This window comes from Epinephelus lanceolatus, chromosome 17 (genome assembly GCF_041903045.1).
Source record: "Epinephelus lanceolatus isolate andai-2023 chromosome 17, ASM4190304v1, whole genome shotgun sequence".
NCBI lineage: Eukaryota > Metazoa > Chordata > Actinopteri > Perciformes > Serranidae > Epinephelus > Epinephelus lanceolatus.
In genome coordinates, this window is record NC_135750.1 from 8,762,408 (window position 1) to 8,784,355 (window position 21,948).

The 21,948-nt window shown below is 41.4% G+C and overlaps 1 protein-coding gene across 14 annotated transcripts in view; it reads left to right on the plus strand.

Moving 5' to 3' along the window:
- ccdc88ab (coiled-coil and HOOK domain protein 88ab) overlaps positions 1–21,948 on the plus strand; it is a 97,115-nt gene that overhangs the window by 12,836 nt on the left and 62,331 nt on the right. For all 14 annotated transcript variants that reach the window (XR_013487941.1, XR_004500862.2, XR_013487943.1 and 11 more), the window contains exon 3: positions 2,513–2,621. Coding sequence is in view for 9 of the 14 variants with exons in the window: in XM_078160991.1 (XP_078017117.1) it covers positions 2,513–2,621 (109 nt within the window). In the remaining 5 variants the exon portion in view is untranslated. The remainder of the gene's footprint in view (positions 1–2,512; positions 2,622–21,948) is intronic.

Here is a 21,948-nt window from a genome sequence, read left to right on the forward strand (position 1 = left end):
TTGCTCACAGCCAATCACTGCAAGCGTTCTTTGATTTAATGCTATGTATGATTGGCCCACTACTGCAGCAGCTACAGGTCATACAGTCGGTGTAGTGAAGTTGAACGGGTGTATTTGATGGAGTTGGCAGTTCAATGTGCTGAGATGCCACCCAAACTTTAGAAAGTATGGCTATACTACAAGCCTGTGGTGACTGTTGGCATTTTGCACAGTTGAATACGTCTATTTCACATGATGAGTATGGAATGAAGTCGAAATAAAAGTGGTCAAATGAAGTACTGTGTAGGTATCAGAGTCACCGTGAGGGTACTAGTATTGGTACTGGTCTCATCATTTTTAAACCCAGCCCTATTGTCTATGTATTGGGTTATATATTGTAGTATAATGCACATATTTTTACATCTTATTTTTCCCATTTTCTTATTTATGCTTATATATTAGAGGAACTTTAATGTGACCCCGTTTCTCCCTGGCGATCAATAATGTATTTCTGATTCTGATATGTAATATTTCTCAGAGGTGGCAGCTGGGTTTCTGTCAGACTCAGAGAACAGGCGGTGGAATTGTCGAATGATATTCATTACACGATGAAAGCAATGAGAACATTATACACAAGTGTCCCTCTGTTACTTGGTGAAACCATGTCAGGTCTAGGGTTACTGCTTTGTCGCCTCCTCTGTTCTGTGAAGTGGGAAGTCCAGGAAATAGGAATGTCCCTCGGGGGGATCAGTAGATATATTAAGGCCACAGGTCTTGCTTAGCATTTGTCTGTTTAACTTTTAACTCGTACAAAAATTCCTGCTGCTGCTGCCACTACTCATGCTGTCAAAGGTAGCGGTTAAGAAGCCCTGGCATGTGGTTTGTACAAACAACATGTGTGCGCTTGTTCTATATGTATATGTATATATATATCTCATTTTGCAGACACTCATTCTGTAGCTGGCTGAAGATGTTGCTTGCCGAGGGTCGGGTGTGGGTGACTTGTATTTGTGTTGTTTGTCTAAAAATCTGAAAATCTATAATTAAATATTAAACAAAAGGAGCCCTGACATGTTAACTTTACAGTTTAAACATGGCGAAGTAGTTTGCTGATGTATGCATGGATTGCTGATTTGCACTGGCCGTGCACCAAGCATTCAAAGAGACTGAAAGACAGAGACAAATTGTCAGGAAACTCATCTTCTTGAATCAGGTAGTTACACTAATCATTTTGGCAGTACCTGTGGTTTTAAAAGAGTTTTGAGATGAAATGCGGTTTGCTATTTTAAAGGTAATCTCCATAGATATGCAAATGGTAGTCTGGATTGTAGTGAGATAACAGCAGCTGGGGAGGTGGTACTGTGTGAGTTTGTGGAATGTCGACGAGGCTCACTAAAACATGTTGACACCCGTGATAACATCAGTCGTCATGCATGCTCCTTTTAATGTCCCTTGGGCAACACAGATAAACACAACAGCTCTGTATTACACAAGTACTGAGGAGGAACTTCTCCTCTTTGATTCAGACAGATGAGATGCATGGAGGTCTTTGTTAGAGGTCAGAGAATTACTAAAATACATGCTCCCTTTATCATGCTAATGAAATTCTTCTTAGTGTTTTGAAGCAGTCTACAGAGGGTTTTGTGTAGAATTTCATGTCTATGACCGTTTAGCCTGAAAATTTAAATGCTGAATTGGATTTAACTCACTGAAGAATTTAATTTAAAGCCTGGAGACAACTCTGAAACATTGCTGCCTCCAGATTTAAGGGTCGGCGTTTCCATTTGGCTCGGTCATTGAATGTGTCTGCTCTTTCTCTAACATGGTTGCGGCACTGACGCTACTTGGACAAGGGTCCATTGTCACGGTGCTGCTAATGATTTTAGCCAAACACACACTCGTTGCATCACATAGAGCAACAGAGTGTCAAACTGTGCCATGGATGTTTCACACAGCCCAGTGACACGCTTAGAAGCATTAATTTTAAAATGTCTGGCTACATCTCCAGCTGACATTTATCTTTACTACAGTCTGCACGATAAGAGGAGTATATATGCGATAATGTTGTTAAATATCACAACGATATTACTTGCGATAAATAAATAGATGTTTAAGTGTTCTCAGCTCTTGACTCAGACTTTCACGGTACCTGCGTTTCTGTAACGTCGTCTCTCCTATATCTAAAATACAGCCAGACGCCTGATGTGCTATTTTTTCAGGCACTAGTTTCTTTCTGACATTTGCACTCTCTTTATCTTGTCATACTTTCCTCCAACCAAGCAGAGCAGTACGACACCATTACTTAAATAAACATTTTCTGAACACTCAGACGATGCCTAAAGGCAAGGGCTTTGTCTGATTGGCCTGAGACTTAACAGCATGGTGCATATCAGACAAAAGAGCCCACACAGACAGAGCACAAGATAATATGTTGTTACTATACTATAGTGCAATATTGCAGTCATTTGCGATATGCTTAAGTTGACATTGTGATGATGATATTTATGATGATGTTGCCATTTTTTCTCCATAGAAATCCTAAGGCCACGGTGCAGAGGACCAACAAGAAGGTGAACAATGACCCCACACTGCGCATCCAGAACCTTTCTATTCTCATCAGGCAGATTAAAGCCTACTATCAGGTAAGATTTCATTCTGCTGAGCAAGCTACAAAGTTATGAATCACTCGATCCTGTTTTTGCTGGATCAATAGTGAAGGCTGTTCCACGGTGGGCATGTTGAGGTGAAGGTTGAGAGCTGCTTTTTGCAGAATCTGTTGGTCAAAATTATAATGAATCACTTGCAACACTTTCATGTGTGGCTTAGGCTGGAGTTAACCTCCAAGTAAAGCTGTACACTGTGTTCCAGTGTGCCCTCATGCCTGAGCTGGGGTGGTCTGTGTTCATACGGTGGGTTTTTACCCCCTAAATTACAGTGAAAAAATACAATCAGACACAGCTTTCACTCACACACACACACACACACACACACACACACACACAGAATTGAAAGTTTCCACACGAGCACATGCCACATAAAGACTTGGCAGTGTAAACAAACAGAGATATATTTGCAGATGTGTGTGACTATGTGTGTGATGTGGTATCATAACCTCCATCCACCCAGATGCCAGAGACAGCCCAATAAATATACAGAGACATCAGGAATGTGAAACACATGAAGCCACTGATCTGCCTCTCCCGCTTACTCTGATAAATCAGTCAATTCATTTACTTTTCTCTTTTTATCTCAAAATGATCTCATGTGGCATATTCCCTCTTGGATGATGATCCTGATTTATCAGCCTCTCGGGTTTTCCAGAAAGAGATCAAACTACAAAAAGCAGCTCACAGCGCTACCGTAATGCCTACAACACAGACATAGAAGCTTTAGTCAGAGAGATGTGAAGGTGATAGAACACACCAAGTCACATGTAGACAAGTTTTATCTCATGTTCAGCCTGTGTTGTGAAACATGTCGGTGAACTCTCACCACGGTTAATCTTTGCTTTGACCAAAAGGAAATGATTGAATATGGTGGAGGAAGTGTGGGGGTTTTAAAAAATGGAAGAAAGATGAAAGATGATATCAGAAATTGAGGCCCTCACTTCTCACACACAGCACTTTTGATGATCTGATATGTGGAAAGCTTTAAATGCAGGTAGGAGTGATGCATTGATTCACACTTATTTAGTAAAATCTTGTGCACATGCACCCTGGAACATCTCGTGACTACGTAGTCAGCTTTGCAGTATGCACATGTTGCAGCATGCTACTGGTTGATTTGCATGTGTCAAACAACTTGGACTAGAGTTTACAGCTCATATTTGAGCCTAGATGCCAAATATTCAATGTAATCCTCATCTATAATCCATCTCAATCGGTATGGCTGAGGTTATGAATAAATCTGAATAAATTTAGATACAGTATGCTACTGCTGAGCATGACCTGAGATCCTGAACTCTCTATAGCCTTTTTCCTACCAGTCAAAAAACCTCACTGACATCTGGCTTTTGTCCTTAGTGGGAAAGGTTACAATCGGCATTAATTCCTGGCACAAATGACTCTGCAGCAGTCTCGGATATTCACCGGCTCTAGCTCTGATAGACAGTGATAGAAAAATGATGCCTGGATCGCCACTTTCCAGACGCCTTCTGTGACTCTAAGTTATCTTAGCTTGGGCTGCACGATATGCAAAAAAACAAAAACATTGCGATTTTTTTGGACGGATATTACGTTTGCACCATGAATTGTGATTTTACTGGGAATGGTAGTTTTTGCATGTTCCTTTACATCTGGAGCATACTTTATAATGGTATGTTGAGACACATTTTATCTTAATTTCAGCTCCTGTGATTTGTATATTGTACCTGGCCATATTCGGTTTTTGATAATATTTTGATTATTTGTGCAGCCCTGACCTCAACCACAAATTCCATCCATCTCTTGAAGTGGGGCTTGAACATTGTTCCAAATTAGTTGGCACAGTTTGAAAGAGTTTGAAAGAGTTTGAAAGAGACGCAGAATAAGTAACCGATACAAGAAAGAAAAAGCCAACATTTTCACTGGCCTCCATGCTGCTCTCTAATCATTACCATTACCAACCCATTTTTCATGTCTGTTTTTAGACGTGTAATGTGACTCACCAGAAAAAATAAACAAACAGAAAGTTATACTTGTCTACAGGCAAATGGAACTGTGTCTCTTGCCTATGTTTTAGCAAGTTTTCCAGCATTTGATAAACCTGCGTATACAATTTTTTATTGATGGGAAAACCCACTAGAAAATAGATGATAGCCTCCTTTTCCATTGCCAGTAGATGAGTATGTCTTTCTGTTTTTTTTTTTTTTTCTTGTGTAGTGTTCAGTGCCACTACTCAGCTGGAAAACAGGGTTAGTGAACAGTAAAAAGCAGCATAGAGGCCAGTGAAAATGTCAGTGGTTACTTCTTTTTTTTTATCTGCTACTTGTTCCATCTCTCTCTCAAACATGGGGCTGAAAAATGTGGAACGACGTTCGAGCGCTGCTTGTATAGATGGACAGTATTTTGTGGCGGCTCGTCACTGCGTTACACGGGCAAAGGGGCTGAAACTAGCATGTCACCTGGGTGTTGTATTACTGCCAGTCGATGCAGATCAGAGCTTAAGCTGAGTCTACTGCAGAGTCATTTGTCCTGGGAGTGAATGCCGATTGTAACCTTTCCCACTAAAGACAGAAGTCAGATGTTAATGGATGTTAGTGGGTTTCTTGTCCAGTGGAAAAGGGGTTTTAGACTGTGTGGCATTATCATATCATCATTTGTCTGATCATTTTGAAATGTCAGGTGTCAAATTAAACAGTATGTGTTGGTTTCTGCTGGTATTCTGTCAAACAACGTGATTTCAACATATAAGCAGAACAAACATGGTGCACACACATTCAAAATCAAGATTGTGTTGCAGCTATGCATTTCTTTGGCTGTTTACTTTCCCCAGTGGACTGTCTTACAGTATTGCCTAAATGTGCAGTGTCAGTCCTTAACTGTGTGTTACTTTTAATCCAATTGTGAAACTGGTGAGTTTAGCAAATTGAAACAACCCAGAGAGAATATGATTCATTACATTGCTGCAACAGCGTCTCAACTGTGTTTATGATAACCAGGAATCGAGCGTGACCCAGCATGCTGTTACGACAGTGCAGTGAGTTGAGGAATGTTATCATGGCCAAGCAGTCGCACACAGATTTCCCACACTTCAGACTAGGACTGTGACCCATATCCTCAGGGGCTGTGGTTGTGCAGAGGCTGCGTAAAGGCACGTACTTATCATGTAGTTTAGTATCATTCAGTATGAAGTGAAGAAGCAACTATTTTAAGGATGTAATTACATTTTTGTAACTTGATAGTACTATATTAAGACTAAACAGCTATGAAGGCTGGTTAATTGCTTGTTTCCGTCTTGGTCCTAAACATCCTGTTAATCACTCATCATCTTATTTAAACAGTCAGCCTATTGTGTAGACTTTGACGTTATAAGCCTACAAAAGCTCCACTAGGCCGCCTCAAATGGCAAGCAGAATTATCAGTCTCACGGTCGGTGTTTGGGTCAGTGGCTGCTCGGGTTAAGTAGTGACTAGCAGAGTCGGTGGATGATGAGATGACAGGAAGCGTTAAGGACATTGACTGGGGGCGTCTTGGTGACTCAGTTACAGGATATACCCTGCATCTTTAACATCCTGGATCCAGCAAGTTTATGCAATAATGCCCAGTGTTTTTGATGAAAGAAACCATGACTGAGGTTTGTGTAGTTATTTAAGGAGGATGGTTAAATGATATTGGCAAACACAATGTGAATTAGCAGGAGCTGTTTCTGGGGATCTAAATGTGAGGCAAGAATTGTATTTATTTGTTTTGTGGGCTGCTTCAACCGTACTATTGAGTAATCTGAGTTGTTTTAGCTGTAGGAGAACAACAAGCCAACAATGAAACTCTTGTTAAGCTACAGTGTTTTGTTAATCCTCTCTGTTCGTCCTTGCTTTGCTCTGTTGACCTCTTGTTCACACTATTGTTCAACCACTTGTGTCTGCAGGCTCTGCCTGAACGAGACCACCTACAGGTTAAAATCCCCCATGGTGCCCTGCAGTCCTTGCTTTGTGTCTGTCTGCCCCCCTCATGGCTTTATGGGACTGAGCCACTACTGAAATTGACACGTGCATTAGTGCGTAGTGTAGACAAAAACCAGACTGTAGCATTAGCCCTTTTAATACAGAGATCCTGCGATAGGGCACGCCAGCTTCGCTTATGTAATGCAGAACCTAACAATGCAGGCATAATTCCATCCCAGTTTGTGATTTTAGATCACATGCCAAAGTTCCATAAACAAAAGGGGCATGACAGGCATGATGTAACACAGCAGCGTTGGCCTCTAGTGTGACACGTAACATACATGTTGGGCAGTGCTTTTTTAAATAAAGCAATGGCATAACATGGCAATAACAGTCATTACCTTCACCGTTCTATGGTGGCTGATCTTGTCCTCTGCTCAGAGGGTAAGGAGCTCCCGGGCCTCATTGTCTCAACAATTTGCGGACATTTTGATTGCTCTTCTTCTTGGTTGAGTTAGCTGCAAAATGCTTTTAGCTGCTTTTAAGAAAGAGAGAAAATTGACTTATGGTATTAGTCCGACTAAAACCGGACTTTTAAATTACTTGTAAACATGTTAGTCCGACTGAAATTGTACTAAATCGAATTTCTCAATGTCGGACTAACACACCCAGATAATGCGATTGGGAGTTGAATAACTCCTGCATGGACCCACACTGTGCATACTCCACAGTTTCCGCCCTGGGCTTTGACCTAGAAGTCAAATATTAAATATTAAATATATTAAATATGTAACAGAAAAAGAAACTGGTAACATTGTGGCGAAATCTACATCCAGAGCCGTGCATTTTTGGTGCTTGCTGTGTCTTCTCACACAGAGCTGTAACGTTGTCCACCGTGGTGCCAGTTTGCCGTTAGCTAACTGTAGCTAACTTGTTTGGTCTGTGACGTAATAGGTTAACCGGAAAAAGTTCCAATACTAACAGGCTGGAAGGGGACTTATCACCACCTGTAGTAGCAGAGTCAGACATACTTCAGTCAATAAATCGATTCCCCTCCTGTGCTTGTATTCTGGGGCGAGGACAGTAGTCCAGTTAAATGGCTCTGTCCCTCCATTCCATGATTGTACCTTTAAAAAGAACGGTGGGGCGGAGTATTGGTGCGACCTTCCTGCCTCGAACAGGCAGTGTAAAAGGGGCTGATGTGCTTCTATAATGTGTTGCCTTGTTTACACGGGGCTAACAGCGCTTCATGCGGAAGACTTTGAGGTTTCATGACATAAAAAGCCATGAAACCCTCTTGATTGTTTGCTCTTTGAATTATCTCAGTTCTTTCATGCATCTGCCTTTAATCTCCAGTGCTCTTTGATTTACTAAGTAGTAGACTATCAGTGATGAGACTTGAAGTTGCTCTTATTTAACTGCTGCAATCATTGCAGCGGCTAATCAACTGAAAGCGTCCAGAGGGCTGGATAATGTGTGTTTAATCAGAGTAAAGACACTGAATTAGATTAGTGATGGTCAGAAGTAGGCTTCAAAATGCAAGACCATTGAAGTATAGAGGAAGTGTAGGAGATGAGAAGGAGCGGGGCAAAAAAATTGGTTCTTAAATGATGCACAGTGATTCCCTCTTTTAAAGATTGTCTTTTAAATAATTGGAAATTTACAACCCATTTCTTGACATTATGATCGCCTGCAACAATTTTGTTAGACCAGGCTGCACATTCTTTACCGCTGAACCAACTGGATGATGAAACTTAATAGATGTAAACGTGCATTGTGTAGCAAGTAGTCACACAGTGAGAAAAAATAAATTATTTACAGAAAATCTAAAATTTTGATGCATCAAGTTGCATCAGTAGTCGTTTCATAATCGCATCGTAGCCCTCTAAATCAGAGTTGAAATGTGAGGTGCCTAGAGATTTAAACCCCAAAGACTAGAGACAAAAAGATGAAGGGTATGTAACAGGTCTGTATTCATCTGTTTGGTCTTGATCTGTTGTAATTTTTTGGACAGTGACACATCTGTTGTTTTGTCTCTGTACTGCAGCTAATTAGATTTGAAATGAAACAATGACCTTGACATTAAAGTCGTGACTGTCAGCTGTGAAAACTATATGAAAAGCGCCACATATCCTGCATTGTTCACCCAAAATGGACATCTTAAACACCCTTAAAGCTGCAAGTGAGCTCTTCACCTCTGTCATTGTCTCAGTATAATGGAGCACAGAGTCATAGCAGCAGGAAACGTGTCTAAAATGTGTCCAGATTATGCTCTAAAGTCAAAAAGAGACCGTTCTTATTGAGGTAACGAGGAGGAAAATTGGCTTTGATATATGGTTTTGTGGCGGTCTCCTTTTCCTGTGGTTGTTTTGTCACTCAGCGGTTTCAGATTTCCAGAGCCATACGGATGAAGTCGGAACCATTCAGGTCTTAGTCTAATAGACTTAGCAGGTTTTCAATTCACTGTACAACTCAGCACTTTGAAAGAGGACCTGGAGTGGGTGGAAGCCTTGTACGGTTGGTTGCTTCCTGTGATTCAATAAATTGATCTCACTCCAGACTCTTTTTAATTAAATTTCCCCAGAATCGGTTACAAACCACTCTACAGGTTAAGGACATTAGTGCATCGCAACAGAGCAAATGGTTGGTATGTTTTCTTCATTAGGAGATAAAAGGACAAACGTAAAAGTAATGCATCAACACGAGCTGAATTCTCTCACATAAAGTCAATGTGTAACTGAAGGCTGCTGTGAACTGGTGTCTGTGGGTATGTTGTCTCTTCTATAAAAGCTCTATATTTCATTTAGAGTGTCTGGCGAGTCAGCAAGGGCTCCAATTCAATAAAGTCTTGACCTCCTTCTTCCTCCCAAAGGCGCTGCTGGTGTCAAGAGATGACTAATTCATTTACCTCCTCGAACCGTCAGAGGCAGACAGTTGAGTTTCCTCCCCCATCCCTTACCTTCACTCCTTTTCCACTCTCTCCCCTTCACTTCTGTACGAGATGTAATCCTAGCTGCCTGCATGTGTCATTTTCCACATGGGAAAACCCATAGAGATTGACTTTGTGCAGAAGTTGTGAAATGTGAATTGAGGCAAGACAAGAATTTCAATAATAATGGTTTCTATTTCATAGCCTGATCTCTCTTGGGCTTGAGTGTGCGTCAGCGTACATGTTAGTGTGTGTGTGTGCGATCAAAGTCTCTGTTACTGTTCTGATACAGTAGATTGTGTAGGAGGAGGTCAATGTCTAGACAGGCTTCAGACTTTGATTTCAGAATCTGGTGAACAGATCAAGGCTAAACAGCTGTAAGCATGTGTGTGCCTGTCTATATGAATGTACTGTGTATGTTTAATCGCCGCTTGTACACAGAGATCCCGCGATAGGGCCGTTACGTTACTGTTTTTCCTCTTTGAATTAACTGTTGCTAGCTGCTTTTTAAATCTCCCGACAGTGGATCGCACGCATAATATATTGTCAAAACGTCACATCTGTCTCGTCCATAGTCGTTTCCTGCTGGCTTCGATTCTGCACTGTTACTGCCTCCCCTACGGACTTAAAGGCAATACAACTCTGTCCCCCCGTTCTGTGATTGTACCGTTTATAAAGAACGACGAGGTGGAATGACGACACAGCATTCCTGCCTTGAACAGGCTGTATAAAAGGAGCTTCTGTTACTGTTCTGGTACAGTAGATTGTGTAGGAGGAGGTCAATGTCTAGACAGGCTTCAGATTGTGATTTCCGAATCTGGTGAACAGATCAAGGCTGAACAGCTGTAAGCATGTGTGTGCTTGTCCAGATAAATGTACTGTGCATTTTTAATGTCCCATAGAAGCAGACATGTTGATCGTAGCAACATATTTCCTAACTGTTAGTGAGGATAAACGTTCATGCTAGCAATTATCGCATTTCTGTTTCCTGAGTGGGTTATTAACTTTTCTGGATGCTTGGTCATTCCTGTGCAGCAGAGTCCACTGAATGTTTCTTTTCTCTGGTGGTCAGTCCAAATATATACTGGGCCTCCTTTTTAATTTAGTGGCCTTGGTTTGGTATTCTTAAGTGGGGTGTATTATGGAGCCTCAGCCAGCTGAACTAAATTCTTTGTGCTTTTAGTGGCTTTTCTCAAAGCTTGCTAAGTGAATCCCTTTATCTTGGTTTATGAAAGTAAGGCTCAGAAAACATCTGGTGCCATGCAATGTCAGAACTGCTCCTTCAGATGGATGGGATGGTTATACCTTTTTTTCCAGGGACAAAAAATATGGGTACTTAAGTTTTCAACGGTTAGATCTTCAAGCTCATGTAGATGTTACTGAATGTTTTATTGCAGGCTGATGTTCACCGCTGTGCAGACCAATGTAACATTTTTGTCTGCTCCTGTCCTTAAAAAAAACCCCAGACGTTACTTTTGGAAATAAGAGCGGTTCTGTCCTCTGTTTGCCTCTGCTTTGGTTTGGGGTGTGGCGTAAGGCTAGCTCTGTTTTGACTGTTTAAAGGGTGACAGAGGCCACCATTCATGCTGAGCGGGACCGACCCCAAAGCTGTGCAAGGGCCTTTGGCAAAGTTCTGAGGATAAGTAATGTAGGTTTGGTTATCAGGCCTTCTTTAGGTGTTTTATTTGTTATATTCTGTAGACTACATTGAGAAAAGCCTGAGAACATGTTGATTTTGATGCCACTAGGCTGAGAGGACGCAGCTTTTTGTTCCTGCCATCTAAAACAAATTTCCATGTGTTATACTCATTTTCTTTAAGAATTCAGGAATTCAGCTTGCACAACTGTTGCCTGGTTTGAGATGTACGTGGCTGGCCTTTTTCCGTGTTGACCTAAAGCTTCACAAAGATGCTCTGTTACTGGGCCAGAGTGAAGGTGAAACACACACACACAGAGTGCACACAGTCTGCTGCAGCGTACTGTAGCCGTGGATGTTTGGTGTCGACTTCATCAAAAATGGAGAAAAGAATTTTCCATCCTTGTTTTTACAGCTTTTGCCTGAAGCCAGCAGTTATTTTTATTAGAACTCATTCAAAAACTATTTATTTAGTTGTATATTATGTTTGTTTTATAAGTCTGGATTTCCCAATTGACTCCTTGTCTTGCTCCTCCTGTCAGCATCCGTCATGCGCAAATCAGTTTATTAGGGCATGTGCTTGTAGCTGCAGGCTCAATGTGTGATGTCATGCAGACTCACATGCTAGCTAGTCTGAATATCCTGTTGATGATGCCGTAGCTGCTCGATAACTAGCTAGATTTTTAAACAATCACACAGGCTGCAGGCCATCAAACATCTCTTAATGGAGTTGAGTAAGGGAACATAATAATGTGCAGATGTGAATTAGATGGCTCAGGCTATAAAATAAATGCTTTTAATCCCTATTTATTTTTGTTCTGTTCCTAGCAACATGTACCTGTGCTTGGTTTTGAGTTGTTGTAAATACTATGTTTGGCAGCAAAATGAGAAAAGTTGCAGAATCACTTTAGAAAATGACTACTACCAGACATCATGAGTAATGTCCCTAATCAAATACTTGACCATGTTAATAAGGACTATTGTTTAGCTGTATGCTTATTTGTGCAACATGATTCCTTCTGAACAGTCATACGTTCTACTTTTTCTGATTTTTAAACTGCAACGGAAGTTTTCTAGTAAATGTTATTCAAGTGTCAGATTGGCTACGTTCAGACTGCAGGAAAATCTGATTTGTTTCTCCAATACGTTTTTTAAGACAGACTGTATTTACTGATATTTGCATTGGACGATCTTTCAAACTATCTGCGTGGGTTACTGGGGTAACAACATAGGGGCCATTAACTACGTAGCTATGCTGGTGACGCAGAGGAGGTCCATCATTTCACCCTCCAAACAATCATGCTGTGAAGTGCAATTGTTTGGAGGTGCCTGCAAAGTGCCAGCAGACACTTTATTTCAGCACCTGTTCACTGACTGTAGTTCTCCATGTTGTACTCCAAAGCGCACTGTTGGTAGCAGCATTAGAGCTCTGATTAGCTGCCCGAGCCTGATAGGGCCTGACCCGACCCACTGGGTTTGGGCCTGGCCTGGCTTTAATTTCTCATTATGCACATGGGCCAGTATTGGGTCAGGTTCTTGCCAATTTAAAGAGAGGGGACTGCGAGAGAGAGGAACTGCAAGGCAAATTGGTCGGAGGGGTTTGCCTCTGCCTCCCCAGTAATGGGAGAGATGTGCATAACATGCAATAAAGAGTGGTGTTCATCATCTGTGCGACTCATTGCCATGGACTACTGTGCGCACGACACATCGAGGGGCCAGGCAGCTCTGCCGAACTTGTCATGCATGAGACAGACTATTGAGATAATGGAAGAGACGAAGTGGTGCAAGGAAACCCATCAACCCTTAGCTTGTAATAAATGTTTTATATTCAAAATATATATAAAATACAATATATTTTTTTACAACCAAAATTCAGGTTTTTAATTGCGCTCGGGCCCAAAACTGCTGCATTGGGGCTCGGGTCGGGCTTAGACAGAAACTGTGCAGGTTAACGTAGGGTCAGGCCTGATTTTTAGGGCCAGATCGGAGCTCTAAGCAGCATGGATTCTGCTCGGCACAGCTTTCAATCAACAGTTGACACTGTTGTTGTGTTGCATTAAAAGTGATACAAAAGACGATTTGAAATCTAATTTGAGCGTCCAAATTTTCCAGACAGACAGATTCATTTGCAGAAATCCGATTGGAGTCGCATTTCAAACCTTCTCCAAATGTAGTTTGGATCCGATTTGCATAAACTGCATTTCATGTGGTTTCTTGCTGTCCAGACTTCCTAGGATCACTGTGGATATGCCAGAAAAACGAATTTGTGCTGGCAGTCTGATCAAGGCCGTATTCCCGCTGCCTTTCTAGTGCTCTGCTTACTGTAAACAAACACTTACTTATTCTTAGAAATATTTGTACACAGACATCCCCACAGTTTTTGAGTTTTCCAGGCCTTCATGTTGAGTGGAGTCCCCGTTTACACCCAGTACCACTCACCAGTCACATCATATAATCACAGCCCGGAGTGGGAACTGAACATTGGCTCACCAAAATAACACAGTGTATGCATACATTTCTGCAGCCTTTCACTTTGTGTGTTTGTCCGTGTGCCTAACGAGACAGAGTACATGTGAAGGGGAATTTGCGGCAGTCATGATGTAGAGTAGGTTCCCATATGCACAGAGCTATTTTTAGGTGTTAGCACAGTTGCTGTATTAAGGGGAAGCTGGAAGCTGGCTTCTTCTTTTCCATCACTGAACTAGAGCATGTGGGTTGTGTCTCTAGAAATCACTGCTCTGTGGTGCAACAATGAAATAAAATTCAAGGTGGATTATTTCAGCAGTTGCACCTTTATAATGCAAAACGCAGATAAAAGGAAGCTCGTTTTAAATCTACCTTTTTTTTTTTTGTAACATCCAGGTTGTAGCAAGTAAACCATTACTCTAAATTGTCATTGCTAAAAACAATTATCACTGCTCTGCAAGTTTAGTGCTGCAAGGCCATTAAGCAAATTAAACTAAATTGAAAACAGTGGAGCTGAAAGAACGGTTAGCAGAAACCATCAAACTTCATTTGAATGAAGCCTTAAAGAGAGCTGTAATTGCATTAACTCAGATTGCATAGAACGACATGTGTGTGATTGTGTGAACTTCTCCAGCCAGTGTGAAACAGAGCCCTGGGGTGATGGTGATGGGGCGGAGGGGTTGGACATCCCCGGCCCACCTGCCTCCATCTTTGAGACGAGCAGCAGGATCAACCCGTCCACTCGTTCAGCCTCAGGGGTCTGTTGTAAAAAGCACTCTAGCCAATAGATAACAGCAGAGAACAAAGGAAACAGGCTACTAATGGCTCGTTCTCTCCGCCTCCTCCTCATGTAAGAGATGATCTGTCCATCTGGTCGACAGGAGACCCTGACTGCTGTTCTTTTCAGCTGAGTTTACAGCTCAGCCAAGAACAACTGTTGAATTTATTTGCGCGGTCAATCTAATTAATTAGTAGTTCAGCAAGCAAGTTGACTTGTTTGCTCCTTCATTTATTACATTCGCACTTAACCAGGAATTATGTGATGATTAAAAGAACAGCTTGCACAGGGTCATTCTCAGTTCTCTGTAATTCATTCACTTTCAAGTTAAAAGCTCTTTTGTCATCCTGCAGGCTTCATAGACAAATTATTTCTTCTTATTCTAGTATTCCACTTGGTAATTACACAATGATGACTTTCTCAGTTCAGTAGATTTAACATTGCCATTATTCTTTGTTATTTTCTTTTGCACAAATGATTAGAGACTCTAAATTTAAAGAAATCCAAAGTGGTGGAGCTTTGTGAACATTTTGACTTACCCTTGTTGATTAAACCCTAATTTGGCTGCCTGTGGTTGGCAGCATCAGTCTTAAGATCATTGTTCTTTTGAGTTTGAATAAGGAGGGGGGGGGGGGGGGGGGTGTCAAAAGAAAGCCTTTAGTCGTCCGTCCAGTGAGCTACAGAGGGATGTTGAACTGCAGTGCGCAAACCCCTTTTGTGTTCATGGGGGTCTATTACAGCGCCGAGCAGCATGAAAGCTTTCTTTGCATTGATTCAGTTCATGGGGATGTAGTGAGATCGGGTGTTAAGTGCTTTCTGTGTGTGTTTGTGTTCGATGCGAGAGAAAGGGGAAGCGTGCTCCTTCCCATTGTTGGTGGTAATAACCTTTTCAGGTTCATAATCTCTGCAGTTTTTCAGCAGGAGAGAAGTCCGCAGTGCCGTACCCAGGAGAGGGCTTATGTGTGTTACGTGTGTGTGTGTGTGTGTGTGTGTGTGCATGTACATATACTGTACTATGTGTGTCAGACTCACTAGCGTGGGGAGAATAAACCCATCTCCTCGTTTCTATGGTAACGCTCCATGTCTGCAGAATGGGTGTGATTCAGGCTTTCAGGGTTCAGGCAGCATTTGAACGCACAGACACACACACTCTCTCTAACACACACTCCCACACACGCAGTGGCTGCACAATTAGTCCCCTGTTAAAGCTGTGCCGGCAGCGGAACTTGTGCTTGCGTGGATAGATGGGAAGGAGTAGTAGCGAGGTGTGTGTGTGTTGGGGAGGGCTAGTTTAACAGACAGAGCTCCTGTGAGACAGAAACACAGCAGCCTTATAACCTTTCCACTGACACCACTTTAACACAAGCGTACACACCTACTGTAAACGCACATGCACTATTTATCAGAGTGTGGCCCTTGTCATGCATTGTATTTGCAGCTGTGTGTGTGTGTGTGTGTGTGAGAGAGAGAGTGAGTAAGCGGCATCTACCAGTCTGATAGATCAGCAGAATATTATCTCTGTTGTCAGCAGACGTCCGTTCTGTCTGCTTAAGACAATAGAGCAGGATGCAGACATCAGAATCCTTTAGGTTTTATATGAATGCCTCATTATTTTCTCTAAAAATATACATTTTGCTTAGATTTGAAATTGAGGCTGTCCGATTGTCCTTCCAGAAAAAATGTCTACATCATCCAGTGAGGATAAAGCAGATCAATATGTTTATGAAAGCCTATCAGTTCTTAACAGACCTGCAGCGCTCATCTGAAGACTTGATTACTCAGCTCACGCACACATACAGGCTCATGCCCAGCACTGCATCTCTTTGCACAAAATATATTGAATGAGTAAATCCCATTGTGTTTGACAAGCTCTCCTTTAACCAACACCTCATTCTATCAGTCTGTCTAAATGTCTCTCTGGGACGGAAGAGGAGCCAGTGTTGAGGAGCTGTGAATCCTGCTGGAATCAATAATACAGCAATATAGAGTCAGGATAGGAGGATGGGGGGGTGAGGATGGTGAGAGGAGGAGGAGGAGGAGAAGAGGAGGCAGCTCAGCCCTGCGTGCCTGGAGTGAGAAGTGTTGGAATCAAAGCTGCATCTCAGACTTCCCTTTCCCCCTTTATCTGTCATTTTTTTCTCCATCACTCCCTCTCTGCGTGAATATTGTCTTTTTTTTTTTTTTTTTTTTGAACATTTAAATGGCCGACTCTTTCCTATCCCCCGTGTGTGAATTGGATATGATTAGATAGTGAATATCGGAGAGTGACACAGTAACTGAGCCAAGGACGTTTGTGCTGTCACAGCTACAGCGAGGCTTTCCATTTGAAAGCTGCGTGTGTGCATGTGCATCTCTGTCAGTGTTTGTAGCGCACCGCCATGACATGATCAGTGTGGTGGCTGGTCCCCCTCCTGCAGTGTCCATCATGTTTTTATGTATGAGCGCTAAGCCTTCACCAGCTAATCCAAGAGGCATATTAGTCTACTGTAGTTTAGCTTTATTAGCCTGTAGCTAATCCTCAAAGTATGTTATTACCCACATTTTTCAAAATACAGTCCTTTATGTACATGCACTATTTTATTTTTTTTTCAAAGATATTTTTTGGTCATTTTTGCCTTTAATGGACAAGACAGGTAAGTGTGAAGGGGGGAGAGAGAGGGGGGATGACATGCAGCAAAGGGCCACAGGCTGGATTCGAACCCGTGCCGCTGCGGCAACAGCCTTGTTGTACATGGGGCGCCTGCTTTACCCACTAAGTCACCGACGCCCCAATGTACATGCACTATTTGACTGGCAGCATACTTAAGGTGCTGTGCGTACATTAGTGCATCCATCCATCCATTTCTTCAGTATGATATAAACAAGGATGCTCAAAGTTTTGACGACTGAGTGCCAATTTGGAGAGGCAGTATTGATTAAGGGCTACACAGGAAAAGTGTAGTTGCCTGTTGTCTGTTGACTGAACGCAATTCCTGCAACACTTGTAAGGTGCCACTAGTTGCCATGCAGCCAGTAGCTTTCTATCTTTCTTCAAGTTGTCATCCCTAACCTGACAGACGCTTGTTAGGGAGGCACGGTTTGATGGAGTTTCCTAGTAATGTAAGCTATTAAGATATACCATAATAATGCATTAGCGCTGTACCTGACTCAGACTTATGTCAGTTGAATCAGATTTGGCTTTTCAATGGGAATATTTAAGTATTCGTTTCATTTTTTTCCCATATAGAGTTTGAGAATTTGAATGGTGTTTGGTGGGATGTTAAGGGTACCAGCGACAATCACGGAATACAGTGAACAATCCAAGTTAGCCCTGCAAGCTAATGCTTGCCAACTACCCTAACGACGGATTAGACATGTGCAACAACACTTTCTCCTGACAGGCCAGAGATTGTATCGTATTAAGTTGCTGTGAACTGTAAATTCACCTTTTCTAAGCAGAAGTCAGAAGATAACATAATCTCAGAGCCTGACTGGGCAAAGGCAGCTGCTTCTCACTCAGACTCACGCTAGGTCTGGGTCTGCAGCTGCCTGAACCGAAAAACAGCATGAAAGTGAGGAACGCTCACTTTGCAGCAAAATCTGGGGACCGAAACCTGACATTATTAGAATCTATGACTTACAGGATGCGGCCTTATAATGCATGTATTTCATGTCGTGTTCAGGGGCCACACAACATGTTTTGAAAGCTGCCATTGGCCCACGGGCCACACTTTGAGCAAGAATAAGATAAATAAAGTTGGCTTGACATGCATGTCTTTTGTTAGCTGTTGCTTTGGATTGTTTTCATAGGTAACCACAAGTGTCCTCATGATACTGGAATTATTAACTTTGATACAATACCTTGGAAACTACCAATATTCAATATCATTTTCGATACCACGAGGGAAGTTGATATAGGAGCCACATATAACAAAGCTATATCAGGACAATGATGGCTTTTCTTTTCTTGGTTAGTAGCAGAGAGCAGCAGAATGACTGTTGTAAACATTAACAACAGGAGAGAGTGAGAAAGCACAGTTGGTACCAGTGTATTATGGCGGCAGATAAATATTGAAACTCTTTAAAATATTCAGAATCCATGGGTATTGATATATCGCAATTTTTAACAACACTAGTAACCTTTCTGTTTTGGGTACTCCTTTTGTTTCCAGCTCCTAAAGCAGTCCGAGCGTTATAGTTTGTAGCTGGTGATTGAATTTCCCTCTCCATATGGCACAAAATACAGACACTGGTCTGCACACCACTCTGTGCACATCAGGAGAGATAAAGCAATGAAAGACAGCACCGCAGGAAAGACACAGTGGTGTTAGCACTCTGAACATCTATCAAGTATCCAGTCTGCATTAGTCCTGCAGTGCTACAATCTGTCTTTTAACTGTGAGAGAATCAGATACAGAATATAGATTCAAAATGAGAAAAGAAAGCTCCAAGCTAGGGCAGAGCAGAGGAACAAAGACTAACAAGAGCAGTTCAATGGATCTTTGAGAAGGGAAGGAAAGGACGGAAACATGGTGCTGAATAGGCATAGTGTTGCACTAAGCTCATGACTCTGCACAGTACAGAGCATTGCATTGCAAACTCTTTAACTGATACCTGCACTGAAGCTAAGCTCTGTAATTTTGCTCTGCACTTCAGTTCAGTTCAGTGAAAGATAAATACTTGAATTCTTTGTAGTGTGAATCTGTAGTGACACATTGAGACAGAAAAGACGTACGGCCTGAATACTGTGCTTACACAGCAAACACATGCTGCCATTTGAAGGAGACAGGTGTGAGCATATGTTAATGTGAAGCAGTGGTCAGAAGTGGGACAGGTGGTTGTGGAGAGAGTGTTTGATTTTGTGTTGCTGCCAAACTGAAGACCTAGTGGAAGTTCTCTTCTCTGTAGTGGCTCGTCGCTTTCTACAAAGCTAAAAGTACGATTAGCAGTTTGCACAAGCCTGAGAGAGATGTACAAACAATGTTTCTCTGCCCGTGTCATCGTCAAATCTGTTTGTCTTCGAAGATGATTAAAGACACAACTCGGGAGATGTCGTTAAACTTCAGATATTAGGGTGTAAATAGTTTTTCTTTTGATGTCTTGGCTGATTTTGCCCAAAGCGCCTGTCATGAGTTCTGCATGGTGGATTGGCTTTCAGACACACCAAATGCTTCTTTGTGAGACACCAACTGTGGCTGACTGAGCCACACTGATTATTCTGTCTGACGCTTGTTGAGTCAATCTGTCTCAGTCGTCAGACATTATGGCTGTTTGGTCATTTCTGACTGGAACTGCCTGATGCAGTATTAGTCATCGTTAGTATCAGGGTCAGCCCGTGATCTCATTATGTTTGATATATTATTATACCATATTTGTTAGGGATGCACATGCACAATGCACAACATTGCTACTGTCATTGGTATCGGCAGAGAAAGGCTTCAAAATGAAACATCTGCAGCAGCCTAAAATGAACATTTCTGCCAAAATGACAGGCTGATAAGAGGACGTTTAATTATGCGACTTTAATTAGTTAAATTTGGTCAGATTTGCACTAATTTTGGTTACTGTCAGAACTGTCTCATTTAGAGAGCATCATCCAAGCCTGGTAAAGTAGATTGGATTTAACAGTTTTGTTAATAAATACGGCATGTTTTACATTTTACTACATAGTTTTTTTATTTTGCCTCATGAATGTGTACATTTTGAAAAATGTATTTTATGTCTGTGTCTGCCTGTGAGCCATCACGAAAAGAGAAAGCTTAATAATATGTGAATTCCACAACAGGAGAGACTTGATACAGTTAGGTGGGAAAAATATGTGCATATATCAGCATCAGCAGTCATCCAAAAAAGGGTTGGAAAATATGGGTACATCAGATTTTGGAAAAAATTTAGTATCGTGCATCCCTAGTAATTGCTGATTTCTGTACATTTTTTTCCAGCAGTATCTTTAGCAATTTTAAGAACAATAAACAGAGACCTACATGTACACGCACATCCAGTATGTGTACATATACATCCTCAAACACGCAAATGAAAAGGACACTACAACAAAATCTCGGTACAGCCGCCCAATATTTAACATGCATGTAATCCACCCCCACCCCAAGATTATGAATTTAAAGATAAATAAATCGATAAAATGAAATAAAATAAATAAAAACAAAATCATAGATTACTGGTTGAGGATCGTATTAGTGCAGTACAATACACTTCAGTTTAAGTAGACATTGTATTAATGTACCAATTTTGACAACAATTAACGAGAAAAAAACAGATTTGGACATTGTAGAGGGTCACTTATAGCATATCCCTGGTACTTCCAACATGTGGGTTAACACAAATGTTGTGACAGAGTGATTGATTACCCCTGATAGCGTGTGTAATTTTTTTCCAAGGGCGGAGTTGTTGATAGTTCAAAAATCCATTTACCCATACTCAGCCTACTGATATTGTTCCATGAAAGAGCAATAACTCTTTTTGCCAGTAACAGGCCCATTTCTAAAAGAAAAAAAATGTTTTATCCTTGATTGATTTCTATACATTTATAAAACATTTGGTCAGTATTCCTATTTGTAAGAGCAGTTTAATCCACCATGAACACAAGATCTTAATTGCATATCTGAAAAGGTATTCGTCTGATTCATGTTCTGTTGAGAGGTTTGGAAATGGCACACCATTATAACACAGCGTAACCTCTCTCCCTGCATGCCCCACACACCAGTGTCAACAGAGAGAGACAGACGGGGCAAATGGGGTCAGTGTTCTCCATCACCATGACAGGAAAACCAGGGCAGACACGCTCCTCATTTAATAACTGTGACTGACCATCAGTGTGACCTAGGGTTGGGTGCTATGAACTAAAATTCATATCTTGGTATTTTCAGGCTGAATAGTGATATACAATATATATTTTGGTATTTTCTACAAAATGGGCTCCATGTTCAGTTGCAAGTCAAAGCCACATTTGAGATGTCACAAGCACTTTTATAAAAACAGACTGTGATCAAAATAAAATGCAAAGGTAGGGAGTTTTTCCTTGAATAAATGAATGCATATTCACACCAAAAAACTCTTTTTTTTTTTTTATTCTTTTTTTTTTTTTTTTTATCAGGGACCATGTACAGAGAACATTGGACTCAACAGAGTAAAGATGCACTGCACCAGATTATAGCTTTTTAGCTAGTTTCCATCTGCAGTCCCTGAGGCAGGCAAAAGAAGAAATAAAATTAAAATATTACAAAGAGACATATAAAAAAACAGACTGAAACGGTACAAGGAAATAGAGTGCATTGAAATCCATGGGACAACGCACAGTGCGAATATACATTCATTTATTCAGGTTGGTCTCACAGTGAGTGTTGTACCAGACAGTGTCAATTGTTAGCCCAAATAAAAACCTGGTAGTGTATGACGCACATGTACTTTGATGACTTAATTGCAAAATCTGACTCACCATCATTAACACAGGGGGTGGGTGAAATAATGAAAACACTTTACAGTACAGTATGATGCACAACATCTTGTCGCAGCTCCTGTTTGCCTCTCTGTCAGGGGCTACTATCTCCTTGTAACCAGATGTGAGTGAAGCACTGGAAATT